At 55.3% G+C, this 18536-nt stretch overlaps 1 protein-coding gene across 8 annotated transcripts in view; it reads left to right on the plus strand.

Annotated features, from left to right (window-relative positions):
- The window catches only part of DIS3L2 (DIS3 like 3'-5' exoribonuclease 2), a 284495-nt gene extending 271684 nt beyond the window's left edge, over positions 1–12811 (plus strand). For 4 of the 8 annotated variants that reach the window (XM_043491796.1, XM_038415901.2, XM_038415906.2 and 1 more), the window contains 5 exons: positions 2021–2168; positions 2652–2782; positions 3484–3588; positions 5313–5414; positions 11203–11745. In XM_043491796.1, coding sequence (XP_043347731.1) covers positions 2021–2168; positions 2652–2782; positions 3484–3588; positions 5313–5414; positions 11203–11301 — 585 coding nt within the window. In that variant the 3' untranslated portion in view covers positions 11302–11745. Of the gene's footprint in view, positions 1–2020; positions 2169–2651; positions 2783–3483; positions 3589–5312; positions 5524–11202; positions 11746–12741 lie in introns of those variants that run through there. The other 4 variants (XM_043491795.1, XM_043491797.1, XM_043491800.1 and 1 more) reach the window with 4 other exon arrangements.
- The last annotated feature ends 5725 nt before the right edge of the window (positions 12812–18536 follow it).

Here is an 18536-nt window from a genome sequence, read left to right on the forward strand (position 1 = left end):
TCTTTAAATCCCCGCCAGAGCCCCCCCACCCCTACCCCAGGGCTCGGGCAGCAGGGTTCAGGCGGGGATTTAAAGGGCTTGGGGCTCCAGCTGCTGCTACCGCCCCGGCCCTTTAAATCCCCTCCGGAGCCCCGCCGCTGCTACGCCAGGGCTTCGGCAGCAGGGCTCAGGCGTGGACTTAAAGGGCCCCGGTAGAGTAGCAGGGGCTGGAGCTCCGGGTACCATACCTTAAGCCCTTTAAATCCCCTTCGGAGCCCCGCTGCGCTGCCGCTACCCCGAGGGATCTTTAAATCCCCGCCAGAGCCCCATCACTGTCGCTACCCCAGGGCTTGGGCAGCAGGGCTCAGGCGGGGATTTAAAGATCCCTCGGGGTAGCGGCAGCGCAGCGGGGCTCCGAAGGGGATTTAAAGGGCTGGGGCGGTAGTGGCAGCTGGAGCCCCAAACCCTTTAAATCCCCGCCTGAACTCTGCTGCCCGAGCCCTGGGGTAGGGGTGGGGGGGCTCTGGCGGGGATTTAAAGAGCCCTGGAGCAGTAGCGGCGCCTGGAGCTCTGGGGCCCTTTAAATCCCGGCCTGAGCCCTGCTGCCTGAGCCCTAGAGTAGCGGTGGCAGGGCTCTGGCGGGGATTTAAAGGGCCCCGGGGTGGTAGCAGCGGCTGGAGCCCCAGGGCCCTTTAAATCCCCAGTGGATCCTGGCCACCACTACACCAGGGCTCGGGCAGCAGGGCTCAGGCGGGGATTTAAAGGGCTTGGGGCTCCAGCAGCTGCTACCACAGCGGAGCCCCAGACCCTTTAAATCTCTGCCAGAGCCCCAGGGTAGCGGTGGCAGCCAGGAGCCCTCAGGGTTCCTCGGTGATTTAAAGGGCCCGGGGCTCCACTGCAGTAGTGGCAGCTGGAGCCCTGGGCCCTTTAAATCGCCCCAGGGCTCCCAGCCACCTCTGCAGCTGGTAGCTCGGGGGTGATTTAAAGGGCCCCGGGCTCCCAGCCGCCACTACCACAGCTGGAGCCCTGGCCCTTTAAATCAAGATTTAAAGGGCCTGGGGATTTAAGGCCCTGCCTCTTCTGGTTGAGGCCACGCCCCCTGTTCAGGACTCCAGCATACCGGTAAATCCTCTAATTTACTTTCACCCCTGCCTTCTATAAATCCATGGTACGCCCACATCTTGAATACTGCATACAGATGTGGTCCCCTCATCTCAAAAAAGATGTACTGGCATTAGAAAAGGTTCAGAAAAGGGCAACTAAAATGATTAGAGGTTTGGAGTGGGTCCCATATGAGGAGAGATTAAAGAGACTAGGACTTTTCAGCTTGGAAAAGAGGAGACTAAGGGGAGATATGATAGAGGTCTAGAAAATCATGAGTGGTGTGGAGAAAGTGAATAAGGAAAAGTTATTTACTTGTTCCCATAATATAAGAACTAGGGGCCACCAAATTAAATTAATGGGTAGCAGGTTTAAAACAAATAAAAGGAAGTAGTTCTTCACTCAGCACACAGTCAACCTGTGGAACTCCTTGCCTGAGGAGGTTAGGAAGGCTAGGACTATAACAGGGTTTAAAAGAGAACTGGATAAATTCATGGAGGTTAAGTCCATTAATGGCTACTAGCCAGGATGGGTAAGGAATGGTGTCCCCTAGCCTCTGTCTGTCAGAGGGTGGAGATGGATGGCAGGACAGAGATGACTTGATCATCACCTGTTAGGTTCACTCCCTCTGGGGCACCTGGCATTGGCCACTGTCAGCAGACAGGGTACTGGGCTGGATGGACCTTTGGTCTGACCCAGTCTGGCCGTTCTTATGTTCAGCAGAGCCAGGCCTGTGATGCATCCCTCGGGGAGGTCCTCCAGCTCCCCTGGCTAAACCGTCTCTGGGGTTCCTTGGGCTGTTGTGTAAAACGGTTCTGAGGCCTCTTCCGCCCCCAGCACTGGGGTCCAGAGCATGGGGCTTTCCTTGCCCAAGCAGAGCACACACAGGTTCCCCACCCGCCCCTTGAGTCTCACCAGCTGGTGGGTTTTCCCTTCCCAGATGGCTCTTTACTTCTGCGCTGGCGTCCTGGAAGATGAGACCCTCTTCCGCCACTATGCCCTAAACGTGCCGCTCTACACCCACTTCACCTCGCCCATCCGCCGCTTTGCCGACATCCTTGTGCACCGGCTCCTCTCCGCCTCCCTCGGTAGGTGTCTGAAGGGGGCCACCCGATCCGGGCTAGTGGAGTCACAGGCTGAGAGGCTGCTGCCTGGAGCCTCACGGCTGGGAAGGGAAAACACAGAGAAGGAGGCATCAGGACTCCTGGATTCTGCTGTGGATTTGGACAGACCTTGTATGGGCATGGACTGGTCACTCAGTCCCTGTGTCCCTGGCCCCTCTGCTCACTGCAACTGTGTCTATAATTCTCCAGCCTCGGACCGGGCTCCCACTCTCTTGTTCTTCAGGAGGCTGTGTGGATCTGGCCTCCTGTGAAGCAGGGCGGGGGGAGTGTAGCTACTTTGGCAGGCTCTGTCTGTACAGTGGGGTTCCCAGTTGAGAGCTGTTCAGGGGTACTGGGGCACACCTCTGGGGAATGCCAGACTCCTGGTGCCCTAGGGTGGGTGTTGTCCCCATCCAGCCCCTTACCACCAGGGTGCTCACCAGTCGTTGTGGCTTGTTTCCCTCCCAGGCATGGGACGCCCAGTCCGGATGAGAAAGGAGGCCATCCAGAAGCAATCAGATCACTGCAATGACCGGAAAATGGCTTCCAAGAGGGTGCAGGAGCTCAGTGCCGACCTGTTCTTTGCCATCTTCGTCAGGGTGAGGCTATAGCCACCGCTACGCTAAATGAGCTAGCGGGGCCTGGAGCTCTTCTTTCGGCCATCAGGTATCGAGATGATTCCTTGGTTCCCTTTGGGGGCGGTCTCTGAAGAACATCCTGGCACTAAAAGCCCCCCGTCCTCACCTGTCAGAACCCTGTCCAATGGGTCATAGCGTGCTCTGGAGCCAGTCCGGCTGCTGCTAGCTCTGTAGGTGATCCCTGGACTAGCAGCCGTTGGCTCTCCTCCCTCTTGTGCCCCAGAAGGAGCAAGTGCTGCTTCTGGCTTCAGTTCTGCTGATGATTCTCCCTGTCGTGTCCAACAAGGTCATGGGCCCTGAGGCCTCTTCCCTGGGGTGGCTGCTCAGAGTTCAAGCAGGTTTCCACAGCACTGGAGGGCTCAACAATCCCTCCCTTGATTGCTTGGACCCGGCTAGGTCTTAGGAGTGCTTCTGTCTATGGGGTGTCCCGGCAGCTGGTTCCCCACGGGGCTGGCTGGCACCCCGGTCGAGACAGGGGAGAGGATCCGCTGCGCTTCATAGTGGCTGGGGAGAGGGAGCGTTGCATCCCAGCAGAGGAGCAATTTACAAACTCCATGGGCGCTGCCCAGGTGGGCAGAGAGTTGTGGGACACTGGGGGATGGTCTCTGGGTGGGAACCCTCCTTGGCGGTATCTCGCTAGTGACCATGCTTTGTGTTGACAGGAGTGTGGCCCGCTGGAGTCAGAGGCAATGGTGATGGGCGTCTTGAACAAGGCCTTCGATGTCCTGGTGCTGAGTTTCGGAGTTCAGAAACGCATCTATTGTAACGTACGTGCCCTGGAGCGTCGGGTCCCCCTTCGACTGGCCTTGCCGTTAATCCTCCCTACCTCACACCCATGCTGCTCTGCTGGGTAGCAAAGGCTGGAGTGCTGGTTGAGGCCCTTCTGTGTCCTCTAGCCGGGCTCAGAACAGGTGCCAAGTACCCGGTGGCAGTTCGACACCAGCATTGCCACCGCCAGAGCTGCCCTGGGGCCCAGTGCAACTGGGGAAGACCACAAAGGAGGGGAGGGTGTCTTCACTACACAGGGAGCCCAAGTGATGCAGGTTAGCCTTGCCTGGAGGTGAACATCCCCACGGATGCTGCATCCCCCACTCTTTCTGCACTTGCCTGTGTGCGTCCGGGGGCAGAGCCGGTGGTTCTTTGTGCTGAGACACTCTAAGATTCTTTCCAGTCAGGGGTGTCAATTGCTGGAGAACAGCTCTGTCCTTCAGGGGAATTGTGGGAAGGCCCTGAAGGAATATTGGCTCTCAAGTGAGTCTGCCTGGATCCTCCCTGCAAAATGGGCGATTCCAGCCCAGGTTAAATCGGAGCCTGGGTTCTTACCGGTCCCCCCAGAGGGTCAGTTCACCTGGGCTTAATTCACCTCCAAACCTGGGTCAGAGGGGTTTGTGTGAGGGGCAGGTAAGCACCTGGGTTAACTGCGCAGTGAAGACAGACCCTAAAGAGCAATGTAAATAAGGCCTCAAAGGACTTCCCTACCCACTGTAGATAAGGCCGCAGAGGACTTCCCTGCCCAGCGGAGCTACTTCTGTATAGTCACGCTAATAACTAACGCCATGCAGATGAGCCCGCCACGCTAGGGCAGAGTTAAGGATGGGGGGCAGTGGGAGTTGCTGGGGGACAGCCAGTGTTTGACAGGGTGTTAGCTCTAATAGGTTTAACACCATTTCAACCGTAACAGTCTTGTCACAAAATAGCGTGAGATGGACTGTAACTTTCGGTGTACTCTAGTGCCACCAAACAAGACCTCGACGGGAGGCTCACCTCACACTGCTAGTCTCCTGCAGCTCTGTCTGGGGGTTTCCCATAGACACCCCCAAAGCCCCCATGCAGGACAAGAGCAGAAGCAAAGGAAGCCAAAGGATCTGTAGCGCATTCGCTTTTATTAAAAGACGTGATTTCGTGTTTTCCAGCTCCTCTGCTTCGTGGTTGTGCATGCCAGAAGTGGGTAACGATTCACTAGGAATGGTGAAATGAAACCAGGGCTTGTGGCCCAGAGGTCAGGTTGGGGCTGAAATGGGGAAGCAGTTGGTTTTAACTGCATTTGATCACATCGTAAATCTGAGACCATTTGGAAATGGTTTGCTGTAGTCTGGCACCTGCAGTCAGTGACAGCTCTATTGCTGACAATGGCATCTTGACATGGAATGTACAATGTGATGTACGGCCTGTGTGTGGGTGTATTGCAGCAGTACTTCATTTCCACTGGCATCTCGGGAACCATGGGCTGGCTCCTTCCTCCTGGGAGGTTACAGAGCTGGGGGTGCTTTACACAGGGTACTGGACAAAAAGAACTTGGCAGTCGTTTACTCGCTGCGGGGAGAAGGTAAGCAGCATTGCTAAGCAGGGTCCTATGAAACCAGCTAAGCTAGTAGCAGGATTGTGGGAGCAGCCAGATTCCTTGCCCGTCGGAGGAGGGGACAGAATTCCTGGGGTTCCAGCACCACTTCCGGAAGTCAGTGCTTTCCCCAACGTGCTGTCTGTTCTGCAGGCTCTGCCACTGACGGGATTCCGCTTTGAGAACGTGGGGAAGAAGCCTGAACTAACTCTCCTGTGGGAGCCGGAGCCCCCAGAGCAGGAAGCTGCCCCCCAGGTAAAGCCCACACCAGTGGCTCCGTGCATCAGTGGCTTTGGAGCGCAGCTGAACTGCACAGACCTTGTCTGCCGATCGGTCCCTCTGCACTCCCCTCTGACCAGGGTCTCCCCTGGGCTCGGCCAGATTTCCAGTAAGACACAATAGGCACGTGGCTGTGGTGCCGGTGTTCTAGGGGCCTCTTGCCTCTCTAAAATGTGCAACTTGAAAGTCAGCTGCGGGGGGGAGGGACTGAAGATGCTGCATCTTGGGCCGCGTAAGGTGTAAATCCGGCCCTGGCTGGGCTCTGGTTTCTCATGGTCCCTGCCATGCAACTGACTCCCGGAGGCCTGGCCCCCAGCCCACTGCTCTAGTCACTGCAGCAGATGGTGTTTCTGCAAGCTCCTGGCCTTCTGGCCTCCCTTAGGTGTGCTGCTCCCGAAGGCTGCATCCTCCATTGCATCCCTGTGTTCTGGCTTCTCTTTCCCCAAGTGGCCACCCTCTTCTCTGGTTCACTCCCATTACTGCTGGGCTTTCTAGCCACTCTGCCTCCATAGGTGCTGGTGCTGGGGGGGCTGCCGTACCCCTTGGCTTGAGTTGGTTTCCATTACATACAGGGTTGGGTTTCCAGTTTGGTTCAGTGGCTCTCAGCGCTCCCACTATACGAAGTGTTCCAGCACCCTGGCCTGCCTCCCTTTGGGTCCTGTGCCCTCCCTGCTGTGTGCCATGCCTCCCGCTTCTGTGGCCTCTGGGAATGTAATTAATGTGCTGTTTACTGCCCTCTTCTAGATCGTTAATTAAGATGTTAAGCAAGATCAGGTCTGCCTGTGCCTCTGGCTAGACACCTTCCCCACCTCATTGCTCTGGCCTTTATCATTCCCCTTCTGCATGACTTTTCAGTCAGGTTTCAGCCCATGTGGCAGGCAGTGCTCAGATCCAATTAGAATGAATGTTTCAAGTCCGATTTCCCCAGACATGGTGTTAATGCTTTAATAGAGTAGAGAAATCTGTCTCCTGTGTCCCCATCAGCTATTAACGCAGTAACTCAATCAAGGGGATTGATTGCATTTGTCTGGCTTGATTAAGTGCTACCTTGATGCCAAACAAAAGTTGGCAACACTTTAAAATAATGGTCTAGTTGATTGCCTTGAAATTCCCGGGGATGAATCCCAATCCCCTGGCTGAGGCTTGGTCTGCACTTAAAGGGGTGTGAAAAATCGACACACACACCCAGCACCAGAGCTCTGCAGACCTAACTCCCGGTGGAGACCCAGCTCTGTTGACAGACGAATGCTTCTGTCAATTTAGCTACCATTTTGGGGAGGTGGTGTTCCTACCCCCCTTCCATCGGTGTAGGCTCTGTCTACGCTATGGGGTTATCCGGGCCTGGATCCTGCGGCGTAGCTATGCCAGGATAGCCTCCGTGGCGTGGGCACACCGTGGGAGTAAGCTGCTGCAGGATCTCCCATGACAGCGTGCTCCCTTTAAAGCTGAACCTTCCACGCTAAGCTGACTTGGCTGGGGAAGGCCCTTGGAACCCGCCCCGCATGGCCCCAATTCATCCTGTAGTACAGGAGCTGGGATCACTTACACACTTGCAGGGAGCAGCATGAAAAATGACTGCCCAGCGCGAGCAGAGCCCAGCCCCGGGGCTAATCATTTTTGGAAAGTAAACACTGAGCCATGGAGGGAACTCCTCCATGAATCTTCCCCGCCTCCTAAGCAAACACTGGAGCCCACTTCCAAGTCAACAGATCCCTCTGTCAATAAATCTCTAACCCCTTGAACTGCTGCAGCCCTCCCAGAGCTTTGCTGAAGCAGCAAGAAGCAATGTCACCCTGACATACAGTTGCACCCTCCTTGAGCACAGACTCTTCTCCCCGCCACGCCCTGGTCTTAGCCTGCCGGGCCAGGCAGCACCATCCCCTCAGCCAGGCTCTGCGCAGTGGGAGGGGCCCCTTGCGCCTTTGCAAGGCTTGGCGGCTGCCTCTTGGTTTGGCTGAGCCCAGCCAGGGAGGGATAACATCTGTAAAGGCTGTTTGCAAAATAGGTTAAACGTGCAGAGGCTGGGAGGTTGCTGGGCTCAGGAGTTCCTGCCGCCCGGCCCCGTCTCTGGTGCTGATGGGGGAGCTGGACTCCTGGGGGGCGTTCCAGCAGCCCCCTCCCCCTCCACTGCGTAACTCTGGTAACAGCAGCAAGACTAAGGGGTGAATCACCCTATACCAGCCTCCTGGGACCATCCCTCCTTTGGCCAGGCGCTCTGATGTGAACATGGTGTTTCATTTCCAGTGCAGTCCCTGGGATTTGAATGCAGTAAAGAGCGGCGTAGCCACAGCTGCACCAGTGGCAGGACAGGTCGACTGCCCCGAGTACAATCCCGTCTGAAACACTTGGTACAGCCGGGGGGCAGCCAGCCTGTGCCCCTGCCCTGGCTGTCGGTCTGGTTTTAGGGCTCCAGCTCAATGAAAGCTAGTGCGGCTGTGTCTTCCCCATAGGGAAATCACAGCTCCAGTGTAAGCTGGCCAGCGTAGCAGCAGTGTGGCAGGGCATCTCCCCTGGTGCTCACTCACTGCAGGCCAGTTTGATACACTGGAGTCCAAATCAGACGTGGCCTCTTCCACATGGTTGATTTTGAGCAGCAAACAGAATCAGCTGGGAAGATTTGGATAAGTTTGCCCACTCGCAAGTGCAGGGAGAGAGGCTGGAATGGCTCATAGGGGCACGGAGTAAAGCTAACGGGCTGGTTCTCCCCTCTCATTATGGGACTGAGCAGGTGCTCTGAACAGACTCAGGGCCTGTCGTGCTGTGGGTGTGCAGACACAGTCTGGGAGAGAGTCCTGGCACCAGAGAGCTCATCAGCTGTTCCCTCCCCAGAGTGAGAAGCGATCAGGGTTAGTGGGGTTGTGCACAGAAGGCTTGAGGCTAAGGACGAAACGGTGGAATTCCCGATACTATAGCTGGGGTTGTTTTCTTGGGGAACCTCTTATTAGATTCTGTAGGTAAAACTGATCCTTTGCAGATGAAAATAAAGTTCCATCTTTCACGTAGGGTCTGTCTACACTGCAGACCAAGGTGCGTTCTTAACTCCCATTAGCGAACTGGGGCCAAATAGCAGTGAAGAGACAACGACTCAGGGAAGCAGCTCAAGTTGAAGCCCGTAGGGGAATCCGAGGTTGAATTCGAGCTGTTAACCTGGGTTATGCTGAGTTGCCGTGTCCTCACGAATACTGGAACCTGAGTGACTAACCCAGGTTAAGAACACACCTGTTATTCTCCATGTAGCCATACCTTAACTCTCCAGTCGCTCCCCCACTGCCTAGCCAGAGCCTTTGCTGCTGGAACTGTTGTCGTTTGGCGATTTGCTGGTGTGTGAACAAGTTACGGTCTACAGTAGAACATTGAACAGGAAATGTGTGATCCTGCAAGTGGTGCTGGCTCTAGTGTTCAGTTGAAATCGCTGGAGCTATTCCCAGCAGCGAGCCTTCCACCCTGGGCATGCTTGCGGGGCCGAGCCCAGATAGGCTGCTGCTGTCAGGCAGCTCAGCTCCATTGAAATAGCTGAAGTCAATAAAACTACGACACTGACAGACGCCCAGTGAGGATCACCAGTGTCACGGAGTCCCCGGGCGCTGCTCTGGAACTGCTCCCCATGAAGCCAGTCAGGACTCTGGGGGAGTCTCCTCTCTGTGAGCAGCCTGTCTGCAGGACACACAGCTCACACAGCCTCCACTTTCCTGATGCATTCAGCATCCTCTGCCCCTCCGTGCGCTTCCCACAGTGAGTCCACCCAGGCGGGCTCCTGGGGAAGCCAGAGGGTCCCGCCCCCCAAATTTGCAGTCAGACGTGACTCTCAGCCAGCCAGTAAAACAGAGGTTTATTAGACGACAGGAACAGGGTCTAAAACAGAGCTTGTAGGTGCAGAGAACAGGACCCCTCAGCTGGGTCCATTTTGTGGGGCAGTGAGCCAGACAACCACATCTGCACTTCACTCCTCGTCCCCAGCCAGCCTCAAACTGCCTCCCCCTCCAGCCCCTCCTCCTCTGGGCTTTGTCCCTTTCTGGGCCAGGAGGTCACCGGATTCCTTTGTTCTCCAACCCTTCAGCTCTCACCTTGCAGGGGGGAAGGGCCAGGCCATCAGCTGCCAGGAAACAGGGCGTTGGTCATTCTCTGTGTCCAGACCCTGCACATACCTGCCCTCTAGGGCTCTGCAATGATCATACACCCTTATCCCACCACCTAGACACAAGAACTGCATAGGGGAAACTGAGGCACTCCCACAATATTCAGAGGAAACATTAAGAACAGTCCCGCTTCATCACAACCAGATACTTGAACGACTCTACCCATGTGTGGGGTCCTGCGGGCTGAGTTCCAGTCGGCTGTGCCCTGCTTACAGCGAACCTTTTACTAACGATATGTTTAAAAAGTTAAATCTCATTAAACAAGAGAGTTTAATTTTGATTCTGGTCACACCCAAGGTTTTCTCACCTGTGCAGCTGCATAGAAAGAATTGGCTAAAAGAGGAGGGCAGGTTGCTCTGCATGCCTGAATCGAAGGGATTGATTGTCCAGGGTCTATATTTCCTTCTGTAACTAGTACAGTCAGTTCCATTCTGAAGTCTGCTCTGATATGCTGAAATGTACGAGCCGGCGTTTTCTTATTGAGGGAATGTTTCGAAAATCCTCAGGGTATTTACGGGAATTATTTCTCTTGTTCACCGTTGGTTCCAGAAAACGTTAATTAATAATGAAGTAATTATCTGTATTATAGTAGCCCCATCAGGCCCCAACTTAGATCAGGGCCCCATTGTGCTAAGCCCTGACCAGGCCCATAGTAAGAGACAGACCATGCCGGAGAGCTTCCAATTGAAATAGACCAGACAGACACTGGCTGGGAGAAAAGAAAAGTTGTTCCCATTTCACAGATGGGGAATTTAGGCACCGAGAGATTGAGACTCAGCCAAGGTCACACGGGGGTCTGGCAGAGTAAGGGTGAGAACCCAGACCCCCTGAGCCACACACAAGTCCCATAACTCCCAGGGCCAGGGTTCTCTTTTCTGATTGCTGTCATCCTGCAGGCTCCTGAATCTCCAGGTTCATTTCAACTGGGTAAAAATGACCTGTGGTGGCTGTTAGATAAGTGTGGTTCCCTAGGCCCCAGGCGTGCAGACCATCCTGCTGGCTAAGGCTCCAGTGCAGACGCACCAGTGCTGATGCTAATGAAGGGGCAGCAGGCTCTAACTGGGCAGCTGCTAGTCAGAGTGTGACGCCAGATTACACCCCGGTGTGGGGATGAACAAAGCAACCTGGGTCAGGCTCCTTGGCTGGGAAGGTCCTGTCATGTTTCAGTGCGTTTCCAGTCTCGCTGATTCTCATCGCACCGTGTTCCCAGGGGGACACTCAGCTTGTGGGGTACATGTCCATGAGCTGGCTGACTTAGTGCCTGTTATCCAAATCTCAGCAGCGAGGAATTAGCCGCAGCTTCAGGTTTCACAGGCACCAAACCACCCGTGTCCTGTATCAACAATTCCTCCCGGTCCTTCTGCATCCTCCCTGCGAGGTAGCAGATGCCCCAGCCTGCCATGCTGGGGGACCTGGAGCCTCCCCAAGCCACACCTCCCAGCTAAAGCTGAGCTTTCCCAGACGTCTTCTCCAGCCCATTAGGCTCCCGGCAGGTTGTCAGTGCGGGTGAATGGTTGAGTAAATGCGGGCAGCTTGGCCGGCCCCTGGAGCAGAAGCAGCCCTAGATTAACTCGTTGTTAGAAGCCCGCTAACCCGGGGGCTTCTTTGTCTTTTCTCCCTGGCGGAAGGTAATCACCATCTTCACCTTGGTGGAGGTCGTCCTGACATCTGACAGCGGCCCCCTGAAGTACAGCGCCATGCTCAAGAGACCAGGCCGGGAGAAGTGAGCGCCACGGGCTCCATCACCTGCCTGTCGTGACTGCTGTCCCACCATGCCGCCAGACTCCTTTGGACCACCCAGAATTCGCACTGCTCTACCCTAGCTCCGCGGGGGTGGGGAGGGAACTTTTTAAATGAATTCCGTTTTACTTCCGGTTTGGATTTTAACCTGGGGGGTGGGGGGAGCTCGGGTCTTTCCTGGCTGAGATCGTTGAAGCTGCAGGAACATTAATGCTGTTTCTAAAACATTTTTTAGCGTTGGTTTTTTTTTTTAGTTGTTTTTTTTTAATGCTGCTGACCGCCGCACCCCCGCCACCCGAGCCGTCCTCTCGGAGAGGGTGCTGCTGTCCCTGGTGCTTTGGGCCATTCTGGACGTGGGAGAACCAGGGGGCCACCAACAGGTTTCTTGCTGAATTCTGCATCCCGTAATAAAGATCTGGTCGGCGATGGAATGTGTGTGGCGTTTATTTTGTCTCCTCCAGATTCCAAGGGTGGGGAATCCTGGGCAATCACTTGTCTTCCCGGCAGGCTCGGGCCTTTCTGCGCTTGCTGTTTCTCAGCACATTGTGAAATTCAAGATCATGCAGCAGCTACATCATCTGCGTTTCCCGCTCGGGTGGCACTTGCACAACAGAAGAGTTGGGGGATGAAGGATGTTTGCTCTTGGCTATCACAGTCGGTTTGCTAATCTTTCGGTCTGCGTGTTTAACAGGAGCCTGTGGCTTTCTGAACCAGCTGCTCACACTGTGCTCCAGGATAATCCTCTGTCCAGGGATGCCTGCTGGAGATGATGCTGTTTCATGGGGTCAGGGTCAATACAAAGGAGCCTGGGGAAAAGCTGCACAGGTGGAGAGCACCTGCCTGTGTCAAATTCAGCAGGCACTCAGAGGCCCCACCCGGATCCTCTTGGGATATTGAGAAGGAAATGCAGGCCCCATCGCTCCTCCTCTTCCTTTACCCTTCAGCCATCCTACTATGGACAGCAGAAGTGCCAGCCCGCTTGCAGACTGCCCGGTGCCTCTGCTCCCCAGAGCCCCTCTTGCAGTGATCTCCTTGCCATGATCCCCACGTCCTCTGGCCTTGCCCTGCTTTGACTCATCCCAGCCAACCTTTGCTAAGCTCCTATCACTGCGCTCTGCATTTCAGCTGCTGTTAAACTCCCACGTGAGTCACTGCTCTGCAAGCGCACTCCAGTGAGCGCTGACTAAGCCCTGGCACAAGTCACGGCTGGGCGTGCTATGGGGAGCGGAGTGGGAGGGGAAGGGGGGAGGTATGCCCAGAAGATTTAAGCCATTAATCATCTGGCATAGACCAAGGTCATCCCACTAAAGAAAACCAGCAGGTCCCAACTCCCTCCAATCATGAACGTCTCCATCTCGGAAAGAACAGAGATTGCTGAACACTGTCACCCCTGCAGCATTCGGCTGGGGGCCTGGGCACCAACTTCCCAGGCCTTGTCCAGAGTGGGAGTCAGGGGTGATGTTAGCTTGTGCTAGCTATGGCTGGTGTGGACAAGTCTAGACTTCGGACTAAACTGGTCAAGCTAAAACCCCTGTCTTGGTTAGTTTGTGTTAAAGGCAGTGGCTGTGTAACAACAGACTTCTAGTCGTGCTAGTTACTTCATTGTGACAGCGCCCCTTCTAGGCAAGGCCTGACTGTCATGGGTGAAAGGAGTCTGGCCCAGACTGGCCTTTTAGAGCAGTTACTGCTTCAGTTCAAAGCGGGAGCAGTCAATGGAGCCCTGTGTGGTTTAGGCCCCAATTCTCAGACCCATCTGACCCCTTGGTCTTCATAACGTGGTCCTCTTGCTGCTCTGATGGGCCGGGCGATAGTTAACATGGTTGACATGTTCCTGAGTACCTCAGTCAACCCCGCCTCTGAATGATTCTGCCCTTTTGTAAAGCCCTTGGAGATCAGCTGATGAAAAGCACCAGGTGAACACTCGATACGCTCCTTGCAGGGAGTGGTGGACAGCTGGCTCCTGGTTTCCCATTCTCTGCAGCTTGAGCAGATCCCAGTCCCACGGTTCCCTTCCCAGCCGTAAAGGACGAGGAGCTGAGATTCTCAAGAGCAAGACGGCAGCCTCAGAAAGATGTGCCGCCTGGCACAACCCCCCCTAGATTGACCCTGGGCTCTGCCCTTCCCTCGGGGACCTGTTCCGGAGACTTCGTAGGTCTCACCATTGGGAAATATTTCCAGCCATTGACCTGAGATTCCCCGTTGCAGAATTCCCTTGGCTAATACGCCCTGTCCTAGTCCAGCCCCCCTGCAGTGTTTTCAGGCTGTCCTTGCCCCATAGCACTTGCTGCAGCTGTGTATATAGACAGATCTTCCTGCTGCGCGAGGGGATCCCGCACAAGCTTTTTTTTTTTGGTTGCAAAGCCAGCTCCTTCCTGACGTCACTTGCTGCCCCCATTACCCCAGGTCTCCACCACGCGGCGGGGTGAGATCGCTTTCCTTCAGCCCTACTGCAACAGCGTTTGTCCCACTTGACCCTCATTTTATTCCCTGCTGAGCATGGGGCCCTGCCAGCCCCTCGGGGCTCCTGGGGTTGCCTAGAGAGTTGGGAGAGGCAGCAAAGTGGCAGCCAGGTCCTGCCCATTCATCGACCTACAGGACACGCTCCAGTGGGTGCAGAGGTGTTTCCTGACAGCAAGCGGCGTCCTAGTGTGGGCATGTTCGCTAAGCTAGGGTAGTAAGCACACGTCACCTTTCCTAGTGAGAATTGAGGTGGGATGTGTATTTAAAGCGCAATCACTCTTCCTGATTAACTCCATATATAGACACACTTAAAATCCAGAGTCAAAGTGCCTCCTTCCAGTTTAGCTTAATCCCCTTGCAGTCCACACCTCGTTGGCATGTGTAGAGCCGTTAGCAATACGCCTAGACTGATGGAAAAGCAGAATGTGCAGCAGTCTGTCCCCATGGAAATGGTGGTGCTAGTCCCAATTCACCATCACAGCTTCCCGGAAGGATCCAGGGGGCCGAGAACGCGGGCATGACAAGGGGTGGTCTTTGTTTCAAACCCAATATGTTTGAGAAGCAGAAGTGCCAAAGGAGCTAGAATTGAAATCAGCTTAACTCCACGGGCCGGCTCTCCCTACCCTTCCCGCTTCGAGAGGCCCTTGTTAAAGTCTAACGTGCACTATAGAAAAGGCAGCTGGTTTCATTCATGAAATTTTTCTTGCACTTTCCCCAGTGGCTTTTTTTCCTTGATACCGATATTTTCTTTAGAACATGATTTACTGTCGTTCTGTCAACCTGAAGGCTAAAGATCCCCCTGGGAAAACACTGATTGCTTGGAGCAAATCTATTTTAAGTCCATCTGTTTGCTGAACTTGTCCTGGCCTTGAACAGTAGCGTTGCAGCCTTAAGCCTCATCAGTCCATAACAGGGTGTGGGTTAGAGGTTAGGCGCCAGGAGGGCATCTGTTAACCCAGGAAGAAGCTAAGGCCAGTTTTAGATGTCTGTACAGAGACAATGAGACAAAACTGCAAAGGCAATAAATTCTCCACTAAAACAGTTCTCTGCGGCTCAGCTCCCCAGAGCCTTCAAAGCCCGTGTTGCTTTGATCGGAAATGCGCTAGCCGGCTTTCTTTTGTACACACTTTAAAACCCCTGGGTGCTGAGCAAATGTGAGTTAAATGCAATAAACGTTGATGGATAGCGTGACCTCCAAACCGAGACAGTGTTTCCAAACCGTAACACTGATTGCCTGGCTCTCGCAGCTGTCACAAGTTGTGCGGATCAGTTAGGAGCGGGGAGAGCAGGTGAGCAGGAGCCCAGCTTGCAGACAGCACCTTATCTGCTTGAAAAATGTGGCTCCAGCATGTAGATGGCTGACCCCCAGGGCCATGTGCATGGGGCATGCAGTGTAATGAGAACCCTTCTTGCAAAGCCAGCCTGAGCCGGCGTTTGTAACCGGTTAGTGGTCAGTCAGCGGGCGGTATCCTCTGTCTCCGCACACAGGAAAGTCCCACAGGCCTTGTCTATGCAGGAATGGTTCCTCGGGCTGTGTTTTTCTGTGGGAAGGACACCAAAAGAGCACAGCCCCCTGGCTCTGAGTCGGCTGAAGCTACTTCCGGTGTGATTCATTGCAGCCCTGCGCTTCTCCTAAATAACAGCACAGCACCCTGGGCGGATACCCAACGGAGCAACGCTCTGCTGCTAAACTTGCAAAAAGAAAAGGAGTACCTGTGGCACCTTAGAGACTAACAAATTTAAGAGCATAAGCTTTCGTGAGCTACAGCTCACTTCATCGGATCCGATGAAGTGAGCTGTAGCTCACGAAAGCTTATGCTCTAATAAATTTGTTAGTCTCTAAGGTGCCACAGGTACTCCTTTTCTTTTTGCGAATACAGACTAACACGGCTGCTACTCTGAAACCTGCTAAACTTGGTGCATTCTGGGATTTTTCTTGTGGGGTGTCGTGGGATACCTCCCCGAACTGACTGGAGTTCTGGGACTTGGGTCAGGCTAATAAATTCCCATAATGCCTTTCCTGCGTTCCCATCATTCCACTGGCTTTGGCATGGCAGTGGGTCATGTCCTAAGAGCTCCTCTTCTCCTGCATTTGCTCCAATAGCTGCTCGTAGATCTTTACATTCAGGGGACTCCTGTTAAAACAGGACAGGCCGTGCTTTTGTCCCAGGGCAAGGGACTTCAGGATCTCCGGAGGGCCTAGGCAGAAGCATATGGCTGCTATAATGGTGTCTGGTATGTGAATTTGACATCAGCTGGCACCACAAAGGGTCGCACCTAGGTGTGTGCCAGCATTTAAACAGGGAGGTGACACCTTGTCAAGATGACCCCATAGTAGTGGAGGGCATGAGCCCGGCCCGATGTGAAGCAGTGCAGTGTGGGATAGCAGCGGGAGGACTGCCTGGCATGGAACAGTTGATTTGTGTCCGCATGAACCTTATCCCAGGATAACTCATTCTGGAGTAGTTATGCCGCTTTCAAAGTGGATTAATTCAAGTGGGTTAAGATGCCAAATACGCTGGGAAAAGAACTTGTATGTGCGGACACAAGACAGTTTATACCGAAAAGAACTAAAGCGATATAAGAAACCAACTTTCTAGTGTAGACAAGCCCTTAGATAGGCTGCAACAGTTGTGGGGGCCGACCCAAAGCTGGGGTTGGTGCCTTCCAGGACCTGGTTCTGCTCTCTGGATATAACCTGCTCAGCCCCACTTGGCCGATCCTTCCTCTAACTCCACACAGAGTGGCCTGCCCCGGGGCGCTGCTCTCTGTCCTCGGGGCACCCAATCCCCTGCTGAGGCAGGGTGGGAGAGTGGCCCACATTTTCCCAGCGTGCCCCAACGCAGGTAGGCAGGATGGTGGGTGTGGCCAGGTAAACCCAGCCCCCCAATGCTAGTGGGGCAGTGTGGCTGCACCTCATGGCATCTGCTGGAACCTGGTCCCCGAGCGTGCGGCGCCCCGGCCGTACACGGGGCGGGTCCTTGCAGGGGACTGGCCTGCGCTGGGCAATGCTGCTGAGTCTGAACGAGGCAGCCAGCGATGGTGTCGGCTGCTGTGACGCCGAGCCTGGTTCAGACACCAGCCTAGAGCAGGGCACGCCGCGCCCAGCCTCCTCCCAGCGACCTGGCATTCGAGCCCCACACTGGGGCGTTACTTGTGGCTGGCCAGCACCATGCAGGATGGGCCTCTCCCCGTCTGTGCTGCCCGCTCCTCTGTGCGCCGTGTCACGCCTGTTCTGATGACGTTGACAGCCCCGCGGTGCAGCCCAGGCCCCAGAAGTACAAGAGGCAGGTGGGCAGGAACGGGCGTATGGACACTGGGCTCCTGTCCCCAGCAGCAGCATTTCCACCATCCAACACAACAGCAGCTGGGTGGGCCCTGCCCCGCTCCCCAGCGCTGAGAAATGCACACGGGTCTCGCACTGCTGCAGGGAACTGCTCAGGGATGAGCCAGACGCTCCAGGGAGGAGAGGATCTATCAAGAGCTTCGTGCCTAGAACATGCCGCCCGTGCCCAGCGCTGCAGTGAGACGGGGAGACTGGGCAGAGCCAGCTGTGTCCTGGCCTGCTCAGAGAACCCACCAGGAGTCCGGTGCTCTTCCCACCTCCCGTCGATTGGCGGTCCAAGGGCTTTTCCTTCGGAGCCGGCTTCCCCCTCCCTCCCTAGGGACTTGCTCAGATTCAGCAGCAGAATGATGCGGGGTATGTCTACGCGGCGCTAATAAAACCCCAGCACCGGGTCGCAGAGCCCAGTTCGGCAGACTGAGGCTCCAGCTATGGGGCTAAACATCCCAGTGTAGACGTTCCAGCTCGCGTTGGAGCCTGGGCTCTGAGACCTGCCCTCATGCCAACGTCTACGCTGCAACTTTAGAGCCTAGCCTGAGCCTGAGCTAGTCGATCCGGGCCAGCCGTGCCAGGCCTGTACCGATGGGGCTGTCCTGCGCCTGCCTGTGGTGTCTGTGGGGCGGCCATGGGGGCGGCTATCAGAGTATTTCCCGAGGAGGCCAAGCTCATGAAGCTTGCACCGGTCCCTTGCCGTGTCCTCGGCCATTTTTTCAGCCCCGCTTTCCTGACTTTTCAAGGTCGTTTGTCTCTCCCTCGGGAAATGCGGCCAAGCCCGATTCTTCCAGCTCCCTGGCGCTGCGATCCCTACATGGGGTCTGAACGGCAGCACCTTTGCCCTTGTCTGTCGCCTCCCGCTCCCGGCTTGCCCGTTGGAACTGGGAAATGAATGGAGGGAGGGAGCCGTTTGTGCAACAGGGATCCATGAGGCACAACGTCACGGAGTGCCAAGGCGTGGCAGGGCGTAAGAACGGTCACACGGGGGCAGCCCAATGGTCCATCCAGCCCCGGGGCCTGTCTTCCGACAGTGGCCGGTGCTGGGTGCTTCAGAGGGACTGAACAGAACGGGACAATAATCGAGTGATCCATCCCCTGTTGTTCACTCCCAGCTTCCTGCAGTCAGAGGTTTAGGGACACCAGGAGCATGGGGTTGCCTCCCTGACCATTTTGGCTAATAGCCATTGGTGGACCTGCCCTCCATGAATTACCTAATTCCCGTCGGTGGCAGACACAGGGCTAGAACCTAGACTGACCCCTCCAGGCCGATTGCTCTGGCTTGACTTTGCCTGTGTCCACACTAAAGAGCCACATGGATGTCATTTTGCTCATCACTGGGGTGGAGCGAGGGCACAGGCCCCAATGACGCTGCTCCGCCGCTGGCTCAGGAGAGGATCCAGTCACCAACCAGACCCACAACGAGGG

The sequence above is a fragment of the Dermochelys coriacea genome, chromosome 9 (assembly GCF_009764565.3).
Source record: "Dermochelys coriacea isolate rDerCor1 chromosome 9, rDerCor1.pri.v4, whole genome shotgun sequence".
NCBI lineage: Eukaryota > Metazoa > Chordata > Testudines > Dermochelyidae > Dermochelys > Dermochelys coriacea.